At 37.0% G+C, this 19,649-nt stretch overlaps 1 protein-coding gene across 2 annotated transcripts in view; it reads right to left on the reverse strand.

Annotated features, from left to right (window-relative positions):
• Positions 1 to 3,379: 3,379 nt before the first annotated feature.
• The window catches only part of ELOVL7 (ELOVL fatty acid elongase 7), a 75,039-nt gene continuing 58,769 nt past the window's right edge, over positions 3,380 to 19,649 (reverse strand). For both annotated transcript variants that reach the window (XM_047876972.1, XM_047876963.1), the window contains 5 exons: positions 18,902 to 18,982; positions 17,989 to 18,045; positions 15,596 to 15,701; positions 7,828 to 7,964; positions 3,380 to 6,005 (listed from right to left, as the gene is read on the reverse strand). In XM_047876972.1, the coding sequence (XP_047732928.1) occupies positions 5,796 to 6,005; positions 7,828 to 7,964; positions 15,596 to 15,701; positions 17,989 to 18,045; positions 18,902 to 18,982 (591 nt within the window). In that variant the 3' untranslated portion in view covers positions 3,380 to 5,795. The remainder of the gene's footprint in view (positions 6,006 to 7,827; positions 7,965 to 15,595; positions 15,702 to 17,988; positions 18,046 to 18,901; positions 18,983 to 19,649) is intronic.

Below are 19,649 nucleotides of genomic sequence, written 5' to 3' on the forward strand. Positions count from 1 at the left end.
GCCCTGGATCCCAGATATAAATCCTGCTTGGTTGTGGTGAATAATTTTTTTAATGTATTGTTGGATCTGGTTGGCTAATATCTTGTTGAGGATTTTTGCATCCATGTTCATCAGGGAAATTCGTCTAGAGTTCTTTTTAGTGGGGTCACTGTCTGGTTTTGGAATCAAGGTAATGCTGGCTTCATAGGAAGAGTTTGGAAGTTTTCCTTCCATTTCTATTTTTTGCAACAGCTTCAAGAGAATAGGTGTTACCTCTTCCTTAAATGTTTGGTAGAATTCCCCTGGAAAGCCCTCTGGCTCTGGACTCTTGTTTTTTGAAAAATTAACTATTTTAATGTTTATTTATTTTTGAGAGAGAGAGACACAGAGGGTGAGTAGGGGAGGGGCCAAGAGAGAGGGAGACATAGAATCCGAAGCAGGCTCCAGGCTCCGAGCTGTCAGCACAGAGCCAGATGCAGGGCTCGAACCCACAGATCACAAGATCATGACCTGAGCTGAAGTTGGACGCTTAACCAGCTGAGCCACCCAGGTACCCCTAAAATTAATTTTTAAAAAGAACCCCATTCATACACAAGCCCAGATCTTGAGGCTTTTGAGGCTACTGCTCATTTGCTTTTCTCATTATTGTCATCTACTGTCTTCTTGGCCATATACTCACATTCAGAACACTTTATCATCTGGCTAGTTTTTCATTCCAAGATTCTTCATCATTCTGAGGCCTTTCAACATTCATGTAGTCAAACCATCCACCACCATGTCTAACACTTCATCAGTCCGTTCAGTTCCAATAACCATCATACCCATTCTGTATCAGCCACTCACTTCCAGAGCTATACAGTACTACTCCACAGTTTGAAATGCTGACCACAGACTACAGCCCCCACTATGCCCATTCACCTCCTTCTTCCAGAGATGTAGAATCTCTGACTTTAGATGGAGTCGCCTAAGATAAAGAGTATATTTCCCAGATTTCTTTCTGTTACATGTGACCCATGTGGCAATTCTGGCCAGTGATGTATCACTTTCGTTATAGGTCTTAGATGGAGAGAACATTCCTTCTCTTATCCTCTTCCTCCTTCATGCTGGCTGAAATGTATATTAATGGCTGGTTATATGTATATTAATTGAGGGTTCCAACATCCATTTTGGATGAGGGGACTATGGGAAAGGAAGCCCATATGGCAGAACTGCAAGACAAAAATCTCCTGGGTCTCAGATATTATAATACAACTAATCCAACTTTAACTGCCTATCTCTGGAACCTTATATGAGAAAGCACATCTCTCTTGTTTAAGGAACTGTTATTTTTAGGTTTTCATCATTCCTAGTTAAACTTACAAATCCGTTCACTCCCTTATTCCATCAGCCTTTCTTGGCCATACAGCACGATGGTTAAGAGTTTTGAAATCAAAGAGAGTTGGTTTGACACCCAGCTCTACCACCCAATAATTTCCTGATCTTGGGCAATTTACGTAAATGGTATAAGCATCAATTTCCGTATGTGTAGCTACCTCATTGTATCTAACTTATAGGGATATTATGAGGTTCTTATTGCATGATACATATAAGGAGTTTGGTAAGCACCACTGTCCCTTGACAGCCTCACTCTGCTCTCATAATGCATCACTGTATCCATTCTTGCTGGCATTCCCAACCTCCTCCCTTGTCCTGCTGCATCTTTCTTGCAATCCCTACCTTGGTCAATCCAAGTCTTCTCCATGCCTACATGATTATGGGCTAACACAATTATGCAAATTGGGACCACTACAAGTGTATGGTCTCCAGCAGGGCTCTCCTGGAGGTTGGGAAGTATTTGAAATCTGTATCTATCCCTAAGCACATCCATTCCCCATAGTTTATGCATTTTCACTCTTCACGTCATCCCTAGAATAAAGAAACATGATTATTCTGCTTCCTTAAAAGAAAAAAAAGGGGCTCCTGGGTGAAGTCAGCTGAGCATCTGAGTTCAGCTGAGGTCATGATCTCATGGTTCATGAGTTTGAGCCCATCGTCAGGCTTGCTTCAGATCCTCTGCCCCCTCTCTCTCTTCCCCTGACCAACTTGCTCTCTCTCTCTTAAAAATAAACATTTTTTGAAAATTAAAAAAAAAGAATTTTACCTCAATCCCTTTATCTCATCCCCTCCCCAATCATCACATACCTTACTCCACCTGAAGTAGAGAGAAATGTGACCTCTGTGCTCTTTTGAGCTAGGGACTCACTTTGCTTTCCTCCCCATTTAAGCCTGCTCAGTTAGTATTCTCTCTGCTTATGGTCTTATTTTTATCAATTACTACAAAGGGCTTTTAAATACATTGCTTCATTTAAGCCACACAATAATCCAGCAAGGAGAACTTGTACTATCGTTTTACAGATGAAGAAACAGAAGCTGAGAGAGGTTAACTGGCTTCTCCAAGGTCACTTGGCACCTAACATCCATGCCCCATGGCTTCAGTTTCAGACCGCTTTCCACAACACCACACAGCTTCCTTGGATCCTGCTACCCATCCATCCATGGTCAGCCTAGATGAAACTCTCCCTTCAAAAGCTCTCTCACATCTGCCTTTCTTTCTGGTCACACATGCTGGCTATCCTCCCCTCACCCTTAATCAACCAATTTATCTCTCTCCTTAGCATCTAAAGCTGCCACTCCACCCTGCCCCACCAGATAACTCTTAAGGTACCACTCTGATTAAACCTCACCTCCCTCAAAAAACACTGAATGCTCTCATTATCCTGGAGAATCAAGCCCAGATGTCACAGCCACGTGGGCCCCAAGCTCTGACCTCGTTTCCCTTTCTGGACTCATCTCTCTGTTCACCTGCAAAAAATCCTCCTCTGCTTTGGTCTTTTAGCCATTCCCTACACTTTCCTTACCTGGGGCCATGCTTTTGTTCTTGCTGTTTTTCTTTGTTTGTGTCAGGTTGATTTGTTACTTCTTTTTACTTATAATACCTTGCCCACTAACCCACCACCCATTTTGCAATCTGTACACCTTAAACACACAACCCAAGTTCTAATTCCTTCATGTAGCCTCCCCTGCTTTCTAAGTGAGCAACTTTCATTCATATGGCACCTAGCTGCCTGGTTACATAATTTTCTCCATCAGTCTATAAGTTTCAGGAGGCTCCAACTATGTCAGAGGCATCTTTGTATCACTCTCATATCTAGCAGAGGCTCTGAATATAGCAAGTGGGCAACCAATGTGTAAAATGCTTTGGTTAAATGAATATTCAGGAATAAAACCATCTTCCCATGCAAACATATGCATTTAAATTCCAAAATAAAAGACACACACACATGCACAAACTTTGACAAGATCCACAGAATTTTCCATAGTCTTTAACAATTTGACAGAAATGAGAGATAACTGAGAAAATTTAAACTCATAATTTTATAATTTAGGTACAATGTAGTCCACTTAATTAAGAATTCAACTCCATTTAGGCTGTAAATAGATATTTAAAATTATGTATTTGTATTGATTTATAATACAGACATAGGTTTTCAAGGATTCATAGAGCTTCATGTCATAAGCCAGATTTTGTAACTGGCCTCTTTATTTGTTAGGTAAGTAAACCCAAAGGCAATGAAGTCTTGAAAAGTGGATGAAACCCCAAAAGAAACTCTATGTGACCTACAGAGCACTTTAATAAAACATTGTCCATGCAAATCCTATATCCAGTGATACTCATTTTGACCTACTGATGTTTCCATGGAGGATACTTCTGCTAGCTGTGATTTCTCTTCATGTAACATCCCAGCTCTCCACTTCTATTCTCATAATTTAGAACCCAGTTCCAACACATGTTGCTGTTAGGTCTCTGGCAAGTCAAACATTTTAAAGACTATAGGCAGGTTAGGAGAGGTTGTACAATGCAGGATGGAAAGTATTATGAAAACCAAACTCTCCTGTTTCGTCTTGTATTTGTGCTTCCTTTTGGTCTTTTCCCTTCTTGGGTCCTTGGGAATTGTGTGCATGTGTAACAGTACCTACTACATGGTCTCTTTTTAGCACAGGTTGGATATGAAGAGTCCAAACAGGAAAACACTGAAGGAATCCTGAGGCCCTCAGAGAAATAAATTATAGCTGCTCCTTTAGCTCTGCTTTCTGTCCTTTGTTCTTTATTTAAGAAAAATAAGTTATTTCCCCCATTTATCAGCTCTCATCTTCTCAAATTAAAAGCAAGTGAAATCAGTAAAGGTCATTTAAAGGCAAGTGTAAACCTGGCAAGTTTAAGAGAAGAGGCCATGGTATAGATTAGTGGCCTGGGGGGACAAACTGAACTACAGGAGCTTACAGTGAGGAAAAATTCAGGTTTGCTGTACAATGCTAGCACTGTGTTACACAACTGAGGCCCATCCCATAAGTACTAATTGTTTAAAGTCATACAGGCATAGGCAGTCCTTCAAATTCAACTATAAATATAACAAAAAAGAAAAAATAGGGAGAAATTCAGAAACGTGCAAATATCATTGTTTCTGGGGCAAAACTCTATCGACCAGTAGTTTGGGTTTGCCACCAAGAAAAAGTAAGAACAAGAGAATTTTAGGAAGTAATATCTGTGAAGAAACAAACGTAGGCAAAATGAATTTCAGGTCTTCATTATAGAGTTTATAGGTTTGAAAAAAAAGAAACCCAGGCTATTGAAGAATTCATACTTCTGGGAAACATTTTCCCATGCACTGTATCTATAACAACTATTAAACAAGTTCTCTTTCTCTATTAAGAAAGCCTCCAGAACCAAAAATTCCCTGGAGAACTTCTGTGCCACCATTTGCCTCGGGCTTCTTTACTCATGACTGCAACCCATCTCTGGAAACTGGGAATAACAGGTGGTCTAAAATCACTTATGATTAAGGGTACCTGCAGTGTGCCAATGATGTGAACGTTCACACATCTAACCAATACACATTTAACCAAGATGATCCTTTAAACCAGGACAACATGAGAAAGTGACATTACAATACAACAGAAAACCGATTTTTCCCATTGAACTACAGAATACTTTTCCAGAAGTATTTCACCTCTTTCCAGAAATATATAAAGTTAACTGCAAAACAGTAATAGCACAGTGTTCATCAAGCCACAGAACAAATCACCTTGTTTTCAAAATATTAACGTAAACTTAGTGTCAAGTGCATCAATGTACTAACCAAAATTACTGTTGCTTTTGAACAGTTGATACAACAAAAGTGCTGTGTGAAGTCCTATCAGCAAAACTGGTGGCAGCTTCCAAAGAGATCCATTAAAAATTGTTAGTGGTATGAAATAACGACTTATCAAAAATTCACGTCATGTTCACCAGTGTTAGCTCTTTAGAATGGGAGTTTAACTCCAGGGTATATATACTCTTCTGAATATAATCAACAAGCAACAAAGCCAGCGCCCACAGTTAGAGGTTTTCAGACCTGGCAGAAGGAATCTATTGTATGGCATAGATCTCTGTCCATGCTCAAAATATCTAACGATATTTCTCATCTATACCGGACTTCTTTGAAAAGTACTATACTGTTTCATATCCTCCTTTCACTATAACAAAATGTATTAAATAAAACCTTTAGATTAGATTTAAAAGCTGCTGAAAAACCGCCTGCTTTAGGCTCTAATTATCAGAGGTCTGTTATCTGGGATATTTGGGCTCTCAAATATCAGAAACCCCAATAACTTATCATAAAAATACAAGCTCTTGGTTTTGAAAAATATACAAAATGCACTTCACATGGAAATAGCTCTTGATTGTCAAGGGAAATAAGATACCAGTCTCATTCATAGATTCGTGTTGTGTTTGCATTTCAGTGGTCTTTGTTTTTGCAGACTCCATTTTTCACAGTTTTGGGCAGCCTCTGACCTTTGGTGTAAGCACGGTACCAAAAATGGAGAAAGAGCAGCAGAAAGATGCACCCATAACTCATAATGATGTACAGAAAGACTGGAAACTGGTACTTGCAATCCTCCATGAAAAAGAACTGGCCTATGTGGATAGTGACAATAATGAACTGGGCCTAAGAGATGAAAGAATGAGAAATATTATTCAGATATGAAGTCACAATGGAGCAATTATCTAATGCATTCTTTGGCTGCTTACATTTAAACACTCTCTAACCACATCTAGCGTACTGCTGGGTAGGGAATTTTATCTTTAAATCCATCTGTCCTCCATGGATGTGAGAGTGGGTAGGACAGTGTCAGAATCCAGACTGGAATTGGGAACCACTATGCAGTCCTGCCAAACTCTATAACTCGAGCGGGGCCCCATGTAAATGCCCTGGAGCTGTGAGGTGCAAGAGGCCTTTTGTACCCAGAGGAGGGACCATCAGAGCAGGTTTTCTTGGCACGTCTCTGACTTGAGTCCTCGACTGAGGAAATGCACAAGGAACCACTATCTTATGGTCTTACTATTTCTAAAATAATTTCAATTCAAATATTCTGTCTTGCTGTTGGACAAGGTATTTCAATTTTGGGGAACTACAAACATTCTAATTACAGCCCCAGCAATTTTGTAGGAGCCAAAGCATCTCTGAGTCCTTATATCTTCCACCTGTCATCCACAGTCATAGATAAAAATATATCCTGCCAATGGCAGGAGAAAATCTGTAAGGAGTGAAACATTACTGATCACCGTTCTAGTGACGCCCAAGGGCTCTTTGTCCCAGAATATTATACACAGTCTAAAGAGGAACACTTCCAGGCTAATGTTCAGATTTTTTGGATAGCTTTCTTCTCCTGATTAAAAGGCAACATGAGTTCTGAGGGAATTTTAGAAAAGTAAACGTTTATCCATACAAATAAATAACAATTACCTATAAACTATCCAGTTGTAACCATCGTTAAGATCTTCACACAGTTTCTTTTATTATCATCATCAACTTTCCTTGCCTTATCTGAATGAACTTTTATGACATTCCTGTGCAGTAGGTATCCCTCTCATTTTTCAGACAAGAAGATGAAACCTTAGGAAGCTTAAGTGACACCCTCAACATTCGATGTAGGTGTGTTTGTGTATAACCAACATGTTTGAAATAGTAATAAACAAATGTCTATTCTTTTTTCTATATGAATAGTTTGCCCCATTATTAAACATTTTTTACAACATTTAAGAGTAATGTTAAGTGCAAAAAGCCCAATATAAAGTTGTATACGCAGTATAATGCAAATTACACAAGTGTACATATATAAGTATAGAAAAAACAAGCTATTTAGATGTTTTAATTTGTCTGCAATGAGCATATATTACTTTACAGTCAGAAAAAAATTCTTAAAAAGAAAAAAATTGTGAATAATTTTCTTGATATCATAATATCCCAAAGTAAGAATTAAAATAATTTATTTCACTACTTCCTTATACTTGGTTATTTAGAGTGTTGTCAACTTTGTCAGTATATTTATTATACCGTCACTCTACATCTTTAATGCTCTCAAAGTTACATTCCCTCCCTCAAAGTCATTTAGATCTAGAATATGGAATTTCTAACTTCTAATTTAATATTATGCCTACTGTGGTTCAAATAACTGAGATTATCTTGATCATAACTATCTTTATTTAATATAAAAGCAGAAATAGTATAAAGATGGCATAAAGATACACATTATGGTTCAACTGAGCTTCTCGGCTACCAGATACACTTCATTTGCAACACAGTTCTTGACAAAAGTTTAAACTACAGGAAAAGGATAAGGACGGGATGCAATATAGGAGCCAGACACACTATATCCCTATTGTTTTGTAACTTTTGTTCTTTATTTAGTTACTATCCTGATTCATAGGGAAGAGGAATGACTGCAATTTAGTTTTGTATCTGATTTTAAATAAAATTAATTACTCACAAGCTGTAATGATGTCAAATATTTTTTCCACCACAAATACTTCTGGAAGGCTGGTCCCAATGCAGATAGCCCATAGTATGAATACATAACTACATGTACAGCTGTATTTAGAAAGGCATGGAAAGTTCCCAAACCACCTGAAAAATAAAATTATTATAAAATGGGGGCACTGTTCCTTAAAATGAGACTCATTTTGTCTAAATTGAGATTTTTAGAATAAATATTTCTTTAATTTTAGTAGAAAGAAATGCATCCAAAACATAAATCTTGTTAAACAGCTACTAAATTAGAGGGAACTGGATAATACATTCATTCAGTAAAATACAAGATGCAAAACTTTAAAAATAAATTAGCATGTCTATTGTTATATGTTAACCTTAAGATGGTCTTATAATTTGGATATACTTTAACAAATTAAGTTGTGTTACTTTTTTAATGTGGCATATGCTAAATAATAGTAATCAAATTCATTTTTTTAGTGAGGGTTGACATATGTACACAAATACATTAATCTTAAGTGTATAATTTGATGATTTTTTTACATAGGTATACACCCCACATAACCATCACCAAAGTCTAGATAGACTATTTCCAACATCACATACATTCCTATGTCCCCCTTCCAAGAATATACCCCTCCCAAAGTAACCTTTATGCTAAAACTATAGTTCTGCCTTTTATTAAACTTCATATAAATAGAATTATACAACATATTTTGAGACTACTTTCTTTTTTTTAATATTTATTTATTTTTGAGAGAGACAGAGACAGAATGCGAGTGGGTTAGGGGCAGAGAGAGAAGGAGACATGGAATCCTAAACAGACTCCAGGTTCCGAGCTGTCAGCACAGAGCCCGACACGGGGCTCAAACTCACAAGCCATGAGATCATGACCTGAGCTGAAGTCGGACGTTTAACCGACCGAGCCACCCAGGTGCCCCAAGCCTACTTTCTTTCAATCAACATAATGTTTTTAAGAATTTATCCATGTTGCTATGTATATTAGTAGTTTGCTTTCTTACTTCTGTGCAGTACTATAGTATTACACTGTATGAATTCATCACAACCCATTCTCCTGTGCTACAAAACTTTGGCAGTAAAACCACTGGCTTTCATCAGTAGGCTAAGCTAGGTTTGCCTTAGTTATTTAAAAATAATTGTTTTTCCAAAATAAACATTTATTAATTGTTAAGTCATCTTTGATTACCGCTTCCATTTGATTATTATCAATTGTGCCTTCTTATCTTGGTTTTCTTCTTCTAACCACTATATCTCCTACTGGTCCTATTCAAGTTAGAGTTGAAGCAAAAAATCCTTGGAGAACAGAAGCAAAGATCATTTCAATTGTCTTTAGCTGGACCTGTAGTAGTGGAAGGGGTAACAAGGTGATGAGCTGATAGTAGGGGCAAAAAATGAAAAAAACACTCTTCCCTGGCATCTTTCCTAAGACGGACCATCTAGAAGAAGCTGCATTCTTTATGTATAGCCTGATTCAGCTTAGTGATGCTGATCTGAGATTTAAATTTTTCTCGAAAATATTCCACTCTTTATTCCATTACTTTTTTTTTTTTTAGTTTGTTTTCGAGAGAAACAGAGACAGCATGAATGGGGGAGGGGCAGAAAGAAAGAGAGAGAGGGATATAGAGAATCCCAAGCAGGTTCTGCACTGATAGTGCAGAGCCTCACGTGGGGCTTGAACCAACAAACTGTGAGATGATGACCTGAGCCAAAACCAAGAATCAGGCACTTAATCAACTGAGCCATTTATGTGCCCCTATTCCAGTATTCTTTAATTCCAGAAATAAAACAAAACCTCACAAATGTGGAACAATTACATTAGAAAAAGGACCAAATTCATAAGCATTATGTATTCCAGAAATTTTAAAGCAAAACAAAAATTGTTGCATAGTAGAAACTAATGACTTAATAATCACTCATAATCACAGAAATTTTAGATACTTCTGGATACTACCACTGCTAAAGTATTCCTTTAACCTTTTTTAAATAAAATAAATATTTTTGAGTAATTTAAATACTTCCCCCATGCCTCATTTCTGCTATACTATGCTTCATAAACTTTCCCTTACTAGAGTAAATAAAATTTCAGCCAATTCTTTAATTATCATAAAATTTTTTTTTAAATTTTTTTTTCAACGTTTTTTATTTATTTTTGGGACAGAGAGAGACAGAGCATGAACGGGGGAGGGGCAGAGAGAGAGGGAGACACAGAATCGGAAACAGGCTCCAGGCTCCGAGCCATCAGCCCAGAGCCTGACACGGGGCTTGAACTCACGGACCGCGAGATCGTGACCTGGCTGAAGTCGGACGCTTAACCGACTGCGCCACCCAGGCGCCCCTAATTATCATAAATTTCAAGTCAGAAGAAACTGAATTAATGCAGCTTATCAACAACCTCCCACCTTTTATTATTTACATTTAGGTTAGTCTTTTTTCCCAAAATAAACTTGAATAAATAAATTATAGTGGTGTGAAAACACCTTTTCTGAGGTGATTTAAAAATATAATAGTTGTCTATTTCTGATAGGTTAGGAGTCAAGCTGCTTAACAGGCATATGACAAATACTTCTCAATTCCATTTGTGTCTCCTGGTTATACAAACACACAGGAAACCTATTTCACCTTTGATTAACAATCTACATCAGAGCCTTTCTCATTAAGACGCCTCTCCCATTTTTTGTTAGAAGACTATTTTCCATTCAGAATCTTTCACCATTTAAATGTCCTAAAATGAGGATCCCATGGACAGGAATTTAATAAAGCACTAACGTAATTAACAGTGTTTAGTAACGGTTACTCATCAAAATCAGCCATCACAATTAACTTATTTTCTTGGAAGGCTTTCCTAATAAAGTATTTTCTAAGCTTGCTTTCTTCTTTACAACAATAGTTTTGAAAAGCTAACATCTCAATGAATTACAATTAGTGCCATCACATTTTATTCCTTTGGATTAGAAAAATAAAGGAATCACCTGGGTAATTATCACAGCTCTCCATATCTCTGGAAGGGAATATGTGCATAATGAATATAAAAACCTGCCAGAGAAACGTTTTATCATATTCCAAAGAAAAGTTGGATTGCTGTTATGCCAGAAAAGTGTACAACAGGCAAACAGGAAATTAAATACTAGATAGAGATCAGCTGTGCTCAAGTTTTTGAAAGAACAGTTTAAACTGAACAGTTTCATTCTAGGAATGAAAGTCAATGCCAAACCACATTTCTGGAAGTATCTCAGCTCTTATCACTGTACTTGTCACTAAGTAGGTATAGGTGTACAAGTGTTTACTAAATTCCACATGCAAGACTGAATGGAAATGCCAACTTAGGGAATGTAAGAAGAAAGTATTTGCATTTTGTAAAGCAGAAGGGGGATTAAGGTGTGGACAACGAACCCACTACAAAGTGTTCAATGTCCATAAATAGGGTAACATTGAAAAACAGGAATTTCTTTTTTAAAATTTCATTATCAAAAGCAATACTTGTTTAGAAATGGAAGTCTATCAATGGACTCAAAGATACACTTTTTAAAAAATCTGTGATTTGTTATTTATTTGTTCATTTTTTTAACATTGATTCATTTTTTTGAGAGAGAGAGCACAAGCAGGGGAGGGGCAGAGAGAGGGGGAGACACAGAATCCGAAGCAGGTTCTAGGCTCTGAGCTGTCAGCACAGAGCCCGATGCAGGGCTTGAACTCATGAAATGTGAGATCATGACTTGAGCCGAAGTCGGACGCTTAACGGACTTAGCCACCCAGGCTCCCCTTCAAAGATACACTTTAGAAAAGGGCTCACCCAAAAAACTGCTAGAACTAATATACAAATTCAGCAAAGTAGCAGGATATAAAACCAATGTGCAGAAATCTATGACATTTCTATACACAAATAATGTAGCAGAAGGAGAAATCAAGGAATCGATCTCAATTACAATAGCACCAAAACCATAAAATAACTAGAAATAAACTTAACTAAAGAGGTAAAAGATCTATACGTTGAAAACTACAGAAAGCTTATGAAAGAAATTGTAGAAGACACAAAGAACTGTAAAAACATTCCACGCTCATGGATTGGAAGAACAAATATTGTTAAAATGTCGATACTACTCAAAGCAATCTACGTAGTCAATGCCATCCCTATCAAAAAAACCCAACATTCTTCGCAGAGCTAGAACAAACAATTCCAAAATTTGGATGGAACAAGAAAAGGTCCCAAATAGCCAAAGTAATACTAAAAAAAAGAAAACTAAAGCTGGAGGCATCGTAATTCTGGACTTCAAGCTATATTACAAAGCTGTAATCATCAAGACGGTATGTAATGGCACAAAAACAGAAACACAGATCAAAGGAACAGAACAGAGAAGCCAGAAATGGACCTACAAATGTATGGCTGACTAATCTTTGACAATGCAGGTAAGAATATCCAATGGAAAAAAGACAGTCTCTTCAGCAAATGGTAGTGGGGAAACTGGACGGCGACATGCAGAATGAATCTGAAACCCTTTTCTTACACCATACACAAAAATAAACTCAAAATGGATAAAAGACCTAAATGTAAGACACAAAACCACCAAAATCCCAGAGGAGAAAACAACCTCTTTGACCTTGGCTGCAGCAACTTCTTACTAGACATGTCTCCAGAGGCAAGGGAAACAAAAGCAAAAATGAACTATTGGGACCTCATCAAGATAAAAAGCTTCTGTACAGCGAAGGAAACAATCAACAAAAGTAAAAGGCAACAGACAGAATGGGAGGAGATATTTGCAAATGACATATCAGATAAAGGGTTAGTATCCAAAATCTATAAAGAATTTATCAAACTCAAATAATCCAGTGAAGAAATGTGCAAAAGACACGAACACACGCTTTTTGAAAGAAGATATCCAGATGGCTAACAGACATGTGCAAAGATGTTCCACATCACTCATCATCAGGGAAATACAAATCAAAACCACAATGAGATACCACCTGACACCTGTCAGCATGGCTAAAATTAACAACTCAGGAAACAACAGATGTTGGCAAGGATGTGGAGAAAGGGGAACACTTACACTGCTGGTGGGAATGCAAACTGGTGCAGCCACTCTGAAAAACAGTATGGAGGTTGCTCAAAAAATTAAAAATAAAACTACCCTATAACCCAGCAATTGTACTACTAGAGGTATTTATCCAAAGGATAAAAAAAATGCTAATTCGAAGGGGCACATGCACCCCAATGTTTATAGCAGCACTATCAACAACAGCTCAATTATGGAAAGAGCCCAAATATCCACCAACTAATGAATGGGTAAAGATGTGGTGTGTGTATGTGTGTGTGTGTGTGTATGTATATATGTGTGTGTGTGTATATATATATACATATATATATACACACACACACACACCAAAATATTACTTGGCAATCAAAAAGAATGAAATCTTGCCACTTTTTTTTTTAATTTTTTTTTTTCAACGTTTATTTATTTTTGGGACAGAGAGAGACAGAGCATGAACGGGGGAGGGTCAGAGAGAGAGGGAGACACAGAATCGGAAACTGGCTCCAGACTCTAAGCCATCAGCCCAGAGCCCGACGCGGGGCTCGAACTCCCGGACCGCGAGATCGTGACCTGGCTGAAGTCGGATGCTTAACCGACTGCGCCACCCAGGCGCCCCAGCCACTTTTAACAACCTAGATGGAACTAGAATGTATTATCCTAAAGCGAAATAAGTTAGTCAGAGAAAGATAAATATCATATGATTTCACTCATATGTGGAATTTAAGAAACAAAACATGAACATAAGAGAAGGGAAGGAAAAATAAGATAAAAAGAGAGAGGGAGGCAAACCATAAGAGACTCTTAAATACAGAGAACAAACTGAGGATTGCTGGACGGGTGCTGAGTGGGGAGTTAGGATAAATGGGTGATGGACATTAAGGAGGACACTTGTTGGGATGAGCCTGGGTGTTCTATGTAGGTGATGAATCACTCAATTCTACTCCTGAAATCAGTATTACACTATATGTTAACTAACTTGGATTTAAATAATTATTTTTTTAAAAATTCAAAAAAAATCACTCTAGATAATCTAGGAAAAAAACTGCTCAACTCTGTTCTTCAAATAAAGTCCATTTTCTCCATTATAGAACCAATAGATATTCAATTTAGAAAAAACAGAGAAGGATAAAGGTGGAGAGGGAAACCACTTTTTGTGCACTATTTCTAAATCACTGTATTTTGAGGTACTTCCTCCCAATCTTTTTTAAATTTATATTTATTTTTCAGTGTTGTGATGTAACATTCTAGTCTCAGAGAAGAAATCTGCATAAATAAATTATAAGGGTGTGAAAGAACTTTTGCTAGCATACTTTAAAATAAAATAAATACCTATTTCTGATAATTTTGGAGTCAAACTGCTGAAAAGAGAAGATGAGCTAAATGTCCCTTGATATCACTTGAATTTCGCAATTATATATACACAAGAATTCATAACCATTTTATTAATGGATGGTATTTTTTAATTTTTGGCCAACACAAATGAAATGTCAATGAAAATCCTATTCAAAGAACTGATATGCATGTGAGAGAAAACAAAAACATATGAAGTTAAGTATAATAATGGAGACTAAGTAATATAGCTATCCTTGATTTATGAAATGGACACAGAAGAGACTATCTTATTATAATGAGTTACATTTTTACATACATTATAAGGAAAAACAGTGACTTTAACTTTTTAAAAATTTGTGACACATAAATGCCAGTTTGGGGCAAGGAAATACTTCACATATTGGAAAATCTGATGCCCAAAGGCCATAGTAGAGACAGCCTTCTGGCTTCTCTAGGTTCTGGTATCTCTTTCATGCCACTAGCTTATTCATACCCTCTCCTGTTACAAGATATGCAGATTTTTCCCTATGCCTACAGACTCTAAAACTCAAAGAAGAGTTCCTCAATTGTGGTTTCTCTTTTTAGTCATACAAAGTCAGAATGCATAATAGAGGTGAGCTATTTGCAGAAATTTTAAAGTATTATCTAACTCAAAGACTTCTTAAATTTACTAAACTCACGTAAATAAATCTCCCAACCAATTTTTGCTAATACGTGTATATCCTTGGGGGTATCATTTATTTAATACTTTATGAGAGGGTAAAATTACTCAATCTGTTTTTTCCGATTCTAGATGTTCAGAAGCATAAAATGAAAACCAAATGAACAAGAATCTGTTTGCCAAGCTTTTGTTTTAAAGTACTTTTAACTTCAAAAAATATCAAAATAATATCCTTTAATATGGTGGGATATTTAACAAAGTTTAGACAACCACAATTTGACACATCTTTACAGAATTGGTAGGGGATGAAATGTGAATGCAAAAAAGACTAGAACTTGAGATCAACATTCTAACTTCCTGGAAACAATTAGGAGTATTTATCTATATATCTATGAAATTAAAGCTTGTACCATTTTTTTTGGTTTTTATTTAGTTAATGACATTTAAAAGAACTATCTGGGGAAAGAGTAAAACCCAAACAAAACAACTAAAGGATATGAGTAGAAGACTATACCTAAAAGTCATGTGTATCTAAAGAGGGGAGGGTGGAGGAGGGATCTAGGTTAAAAGTTTATGTTTCAGGTAATAATGAAAGTCAGAAGTCTGAACAAATTAATTCTTTGATGTTTTGAGTTTCTTCTAAATCACATTTCAGGACAGAATTTGTGTTTACAATATACAAAAATGTAATCGCTCATTACACATGATCCCGAATCTCCCTTGGCTACCTGCAGCAAATTTGACTCCAAACCACCAGGTCCATGGCATGATGGTATGATGGAAGACATGCAGGAAAGTCACTTGGCTATTTTTCTTACGCAGAACAAAAAAGATCTGAAATAATTTTAAAAAAATCAAGTTCATATAAAATCATGCAATGATATATCTACTGTTACAAAAATATTGGCAAAGTACAAACTATTTCCCATCATCACTTGCACTGAAAGAGCTGCCTTAGAGAATGCTCACAGAAGCAGCTGATTCTCCAAGGGGTAGCTCAAAAGCTCATTAGTATGAAGGAACTTTGGTATGATGCCTAGTCATGGGAGAATCAATAAAAAGGTGTTAAAGAAATTGAATGCAGATTTTAAAATCAAAAATGGAAAGTGAAGAACATAGCCAAAGAATATTGAAAGAATTATTATTGGCAGGAAAACATCCATGTGGATTTTGAAGTACATGGGAAAGCAGAGAGTCTCAATTCTTAAGACACTTCCTACTAATTTAGATAAGGGATTAAGCAAACTGAAAGAGGACTTGCAACAAATCAAAAGTTAGCATATTATTAGTAGATAAAGATGAAAAGGGAAAAACTTGAGGGGTTTTATAGAAACAGGATGGAGAAAAAAAAAGTAGCCTAGGAAAAATGAGAAGAGCAGCAAAGGCACCATCCAGATTGAATGCACCCGCGGTTTGCAGAAACTCTACAAACAAAGAGGAGAAAAGGCAGGCAAAAGCAGGGGGAAATTTAAATTCGAGAGCAGAATTAAATGTTCAAAAAATACTGAAAATTCAGAATACCAGTAGTGAGTCAGACTTCTAAATACAGACTAAACAGAGCAGCACAAAATAAGTATCCATAGTAGTATTTGAAAAATGTGGTTCAGGGAAGAACACAGAGGCACCAACAGTTTTTTTGCGGAACGTGGAACTGAGAACATGCAAAGCAGAAAAAATGAGGCCGAGAAGCATTTGCTTATTATGCACATGGAAGAAGGCAGCATGGTGCAACGGAAAAGCCCCAAACCAGCTATCTGGGACCCTGACCCCAGACAGTAGCAGCATTCCTCTGGGGAAATTACTTACCTTCCTGGCTTCAATTTACTTTCAGATTGAGGGCTCTGAACCAGATTAGAGGTTCTCAACCCTGGCTGTATATGCCAATGTCCAAGAAGCTTTTCAAAAACACCATGCCTGGTTTCTAACTATAGACCATCTGGCACCAAATCTCTGGAGGTGGGACCCAGGTTTTTGTTGTTGTTGTTGTTGTTGTTGTTGTTGTTGTTGTTGTTTTCTAATGCAGTTAATCCTCTTGCCTCAGCCTCATGAAGGCTGAGAACCACTGAACTACAGTAGAGGTCTCAAAGTGTGGACCCTAGGCCAACAGCAATAACATCACCTGAGTACTTAAAAGAAATGCAATTCTTGAGGCCAACATAGGACCTAGCAAATCAGAAACTCTAGAGGCGGGGTGCAGGCATCTGTGTTTTTAACAAGCCCTCTAGGCAATTCTAATGCGTGCCCAAGTTTGAGAACTACTGTATGCTATGCTCACTAAAGTCCTTTCCAATTCCAACATTATGTGATTGTTCAGGTGAGAAGGTGAAGCATGTTGAGATTTGCTACAAGAAACATATTTGTATGTACTCTGAAGATAGAACACACTTGTCTGTCTTAGACAGACAGAACTGGTTCCAGATAACTAAGACCCACATATCCCAAAGATATGATAAATATCCAGCTTTCCTAAGCTACTCTGAAAACAGAAGTACACAGCATTCTCCTCTCATCATGTACCCTACTCCATGGGACTTGCTTCTCCCAGAGCCCAGTCATCCAAATTCAGAGCTGATCTTCAAAGGATCTTATGTGGGAAGAGAGAACACCTAGTAAGCATGAACTTCAGAACGGCAGCTGGAGATAGTTTTGATATTACCAAAATTACTGATACCCCAGGGATGATATCCTAATTTATGTTTAAGAATTATGAAGCATTTATCCTCTTAAAGGAATATGGATGACAGAGTGCTTTGCTTTACACTGGCAGAACCCAAGGTAAAATGTTTTCTGCTCTTTGATTCCTGAGCTTGCTTCCCAAAACACCTGTCATCCATCTCCATAAAGATACACAGTTTTGCAATGTATATGACAGTTACGTGCTTATCCTAATCAGGCAGTAGATACATAAAAAAACCTTTTGGAGTTTGCAAAAGACCAGAAAAAAAAAAAAGCTTATCCTATCTATTCTCTAAAATTACTGATAATAAAAGGTAAGAGATAATAGGAGTTCTGCCTGAAGTACAGAGATAACCAAAGTTATCAGACAACAACTGAACTCTAGCAGTTTATTGCTTCCATTGAGACATCAAACATTTACCAAATGTGGTGACCACATACTCACAGTATCTAATAGCTCAATAAATTTGGAGAAGTAATAAAGCCAACAGGTGCGTACCATCTGCAGAAACACACAAAGATACAAATTTATCTTATTTTTATACAGAGGAAAATTTTATTTTTTTAATTTGGCAAAATACACATAACCAAATTTACCATCTTAACCATTTTTAAGTGTTCAGCTTGGTGGCAGTTAGTACATTCACTTTGTTGCTCAACCAATACCACCATCCATCCAGAGAATTCTTTTCATCTTGCAAAACTGAGACTCTGTACCTGTTAATAAGTAAGATCTCCCCTCCCACTCATGGGTCCAGAAAACTACCATTTTACTTTCTGTCTCTGAATTGGACTACTCTAGGCACCACATGTAATAGAATCATACGGTATTTATCCTTTCGTGCCTTGATTATTTCACTTAGCATAATGCCCTCAAGGCTCATCCATGTTATAGCATGTGTCAGAATTTCCATCTTTGCTAAGGCTGAATAATATCCCATTGTATGTATATGCCATGTTTTCTTTGTCCATTCATCTGTCCGTGGACATGTTAATAATGCTGCTATGGACAGGGGAGTACAGATACCTGAGTCCCTGTGTTCAATTCTTTTAGGTATACACCCAGAAATGGAATTGCCAGATCATATGGGAATTATATTTTTACTTTTTTTGAGGAACCAGATATGAATTTGTTTTTAAGTCCAGGAAGTTAAAAAATAAAAGTACCAATTTTCATTAAACAGAAAACTACACACCTGATTTCATTTGATTCTTTCTGATAACTTTTAGTTTTCTCTCAATACATATAATCTGACAGATGAGTCATTTACTTCTTCTGAGTTCACATTAAGTGTTAAAAAATAGAATCTCAGAAGTTTTAACATTTGAGTTACAAGATATTCCAAAGAGAAACTTACCCTCAGTGCTAAAGGTGACTGTGAGTAGTCAACAATTTCACATCGAAATGAATAACCTGTACCCCAGCCAGACATCACAAACTGTAAGAGACCACATGCATATTAAAGAAGGAAGCATTTGCTCAACAGCTATAATGAAGGTAGTTTTGATTGTGCCTCCTCACCACATTCTCAGCTGAGCCAGCATTCAGGTCAGTGGGAAAGCCAGGCTAGAACAGTTAGAACTAGCAACTCAATTGATAGTCAAAGCAACAAGAATTTTCAAAATTGTACAGTCATCTATTATTTCTATCAACTGTGTTCATATTCAAGTGTCCATTTCTTAGGATGATTATTCTGATATGGTGGAGAATAAAACATTGGGAGTGTTTTGCCTCAACAGCAAATACTGGTAGGTATATGTCAGTATATGTACATGTGTGTACATCTATATATGCCCATTAGTATATTTGTGTACTCTGAAGGGAACAAGTGGGTCTGAAAACAGTCCTTTCTGGTGATTTCCAGTCTTCTCAATTAGTCAATAAAATACATAGGCAAACCAAGATTCCTCACGGTACTCATAAGAGCGTTGCCATAACTGCATTTTCCTGTCCTTTACTAGTGGGTATAATGTGAAGGGGTAGTCTGTGGGTCTTAAAATCAAGATTGATGAAACACAAGACTCAGAGATCAGTTCATCTTTGGATTCACATAACAAGTAAGAGAGGAAAATGTTATCAGTGAGAGTGCAATTTGGCATGCCTTA

This window comes from Prionailurus viverrinus, chromosome A1 (assembly GCF_022837055.1).
Source record: "Prionailurus viverrinus isolate Anna chromosome A1, UM_Priviv_1.0, whole genome shotgun sequence".
In the NCBI taxonomy this organism is placed as follows: domain Eukaryota; kingdom Metazoa; phylum Chordata; class Mammalia; order Carnivora; family Felidae; genus Prionailurus; species Prionailurus viverrinus.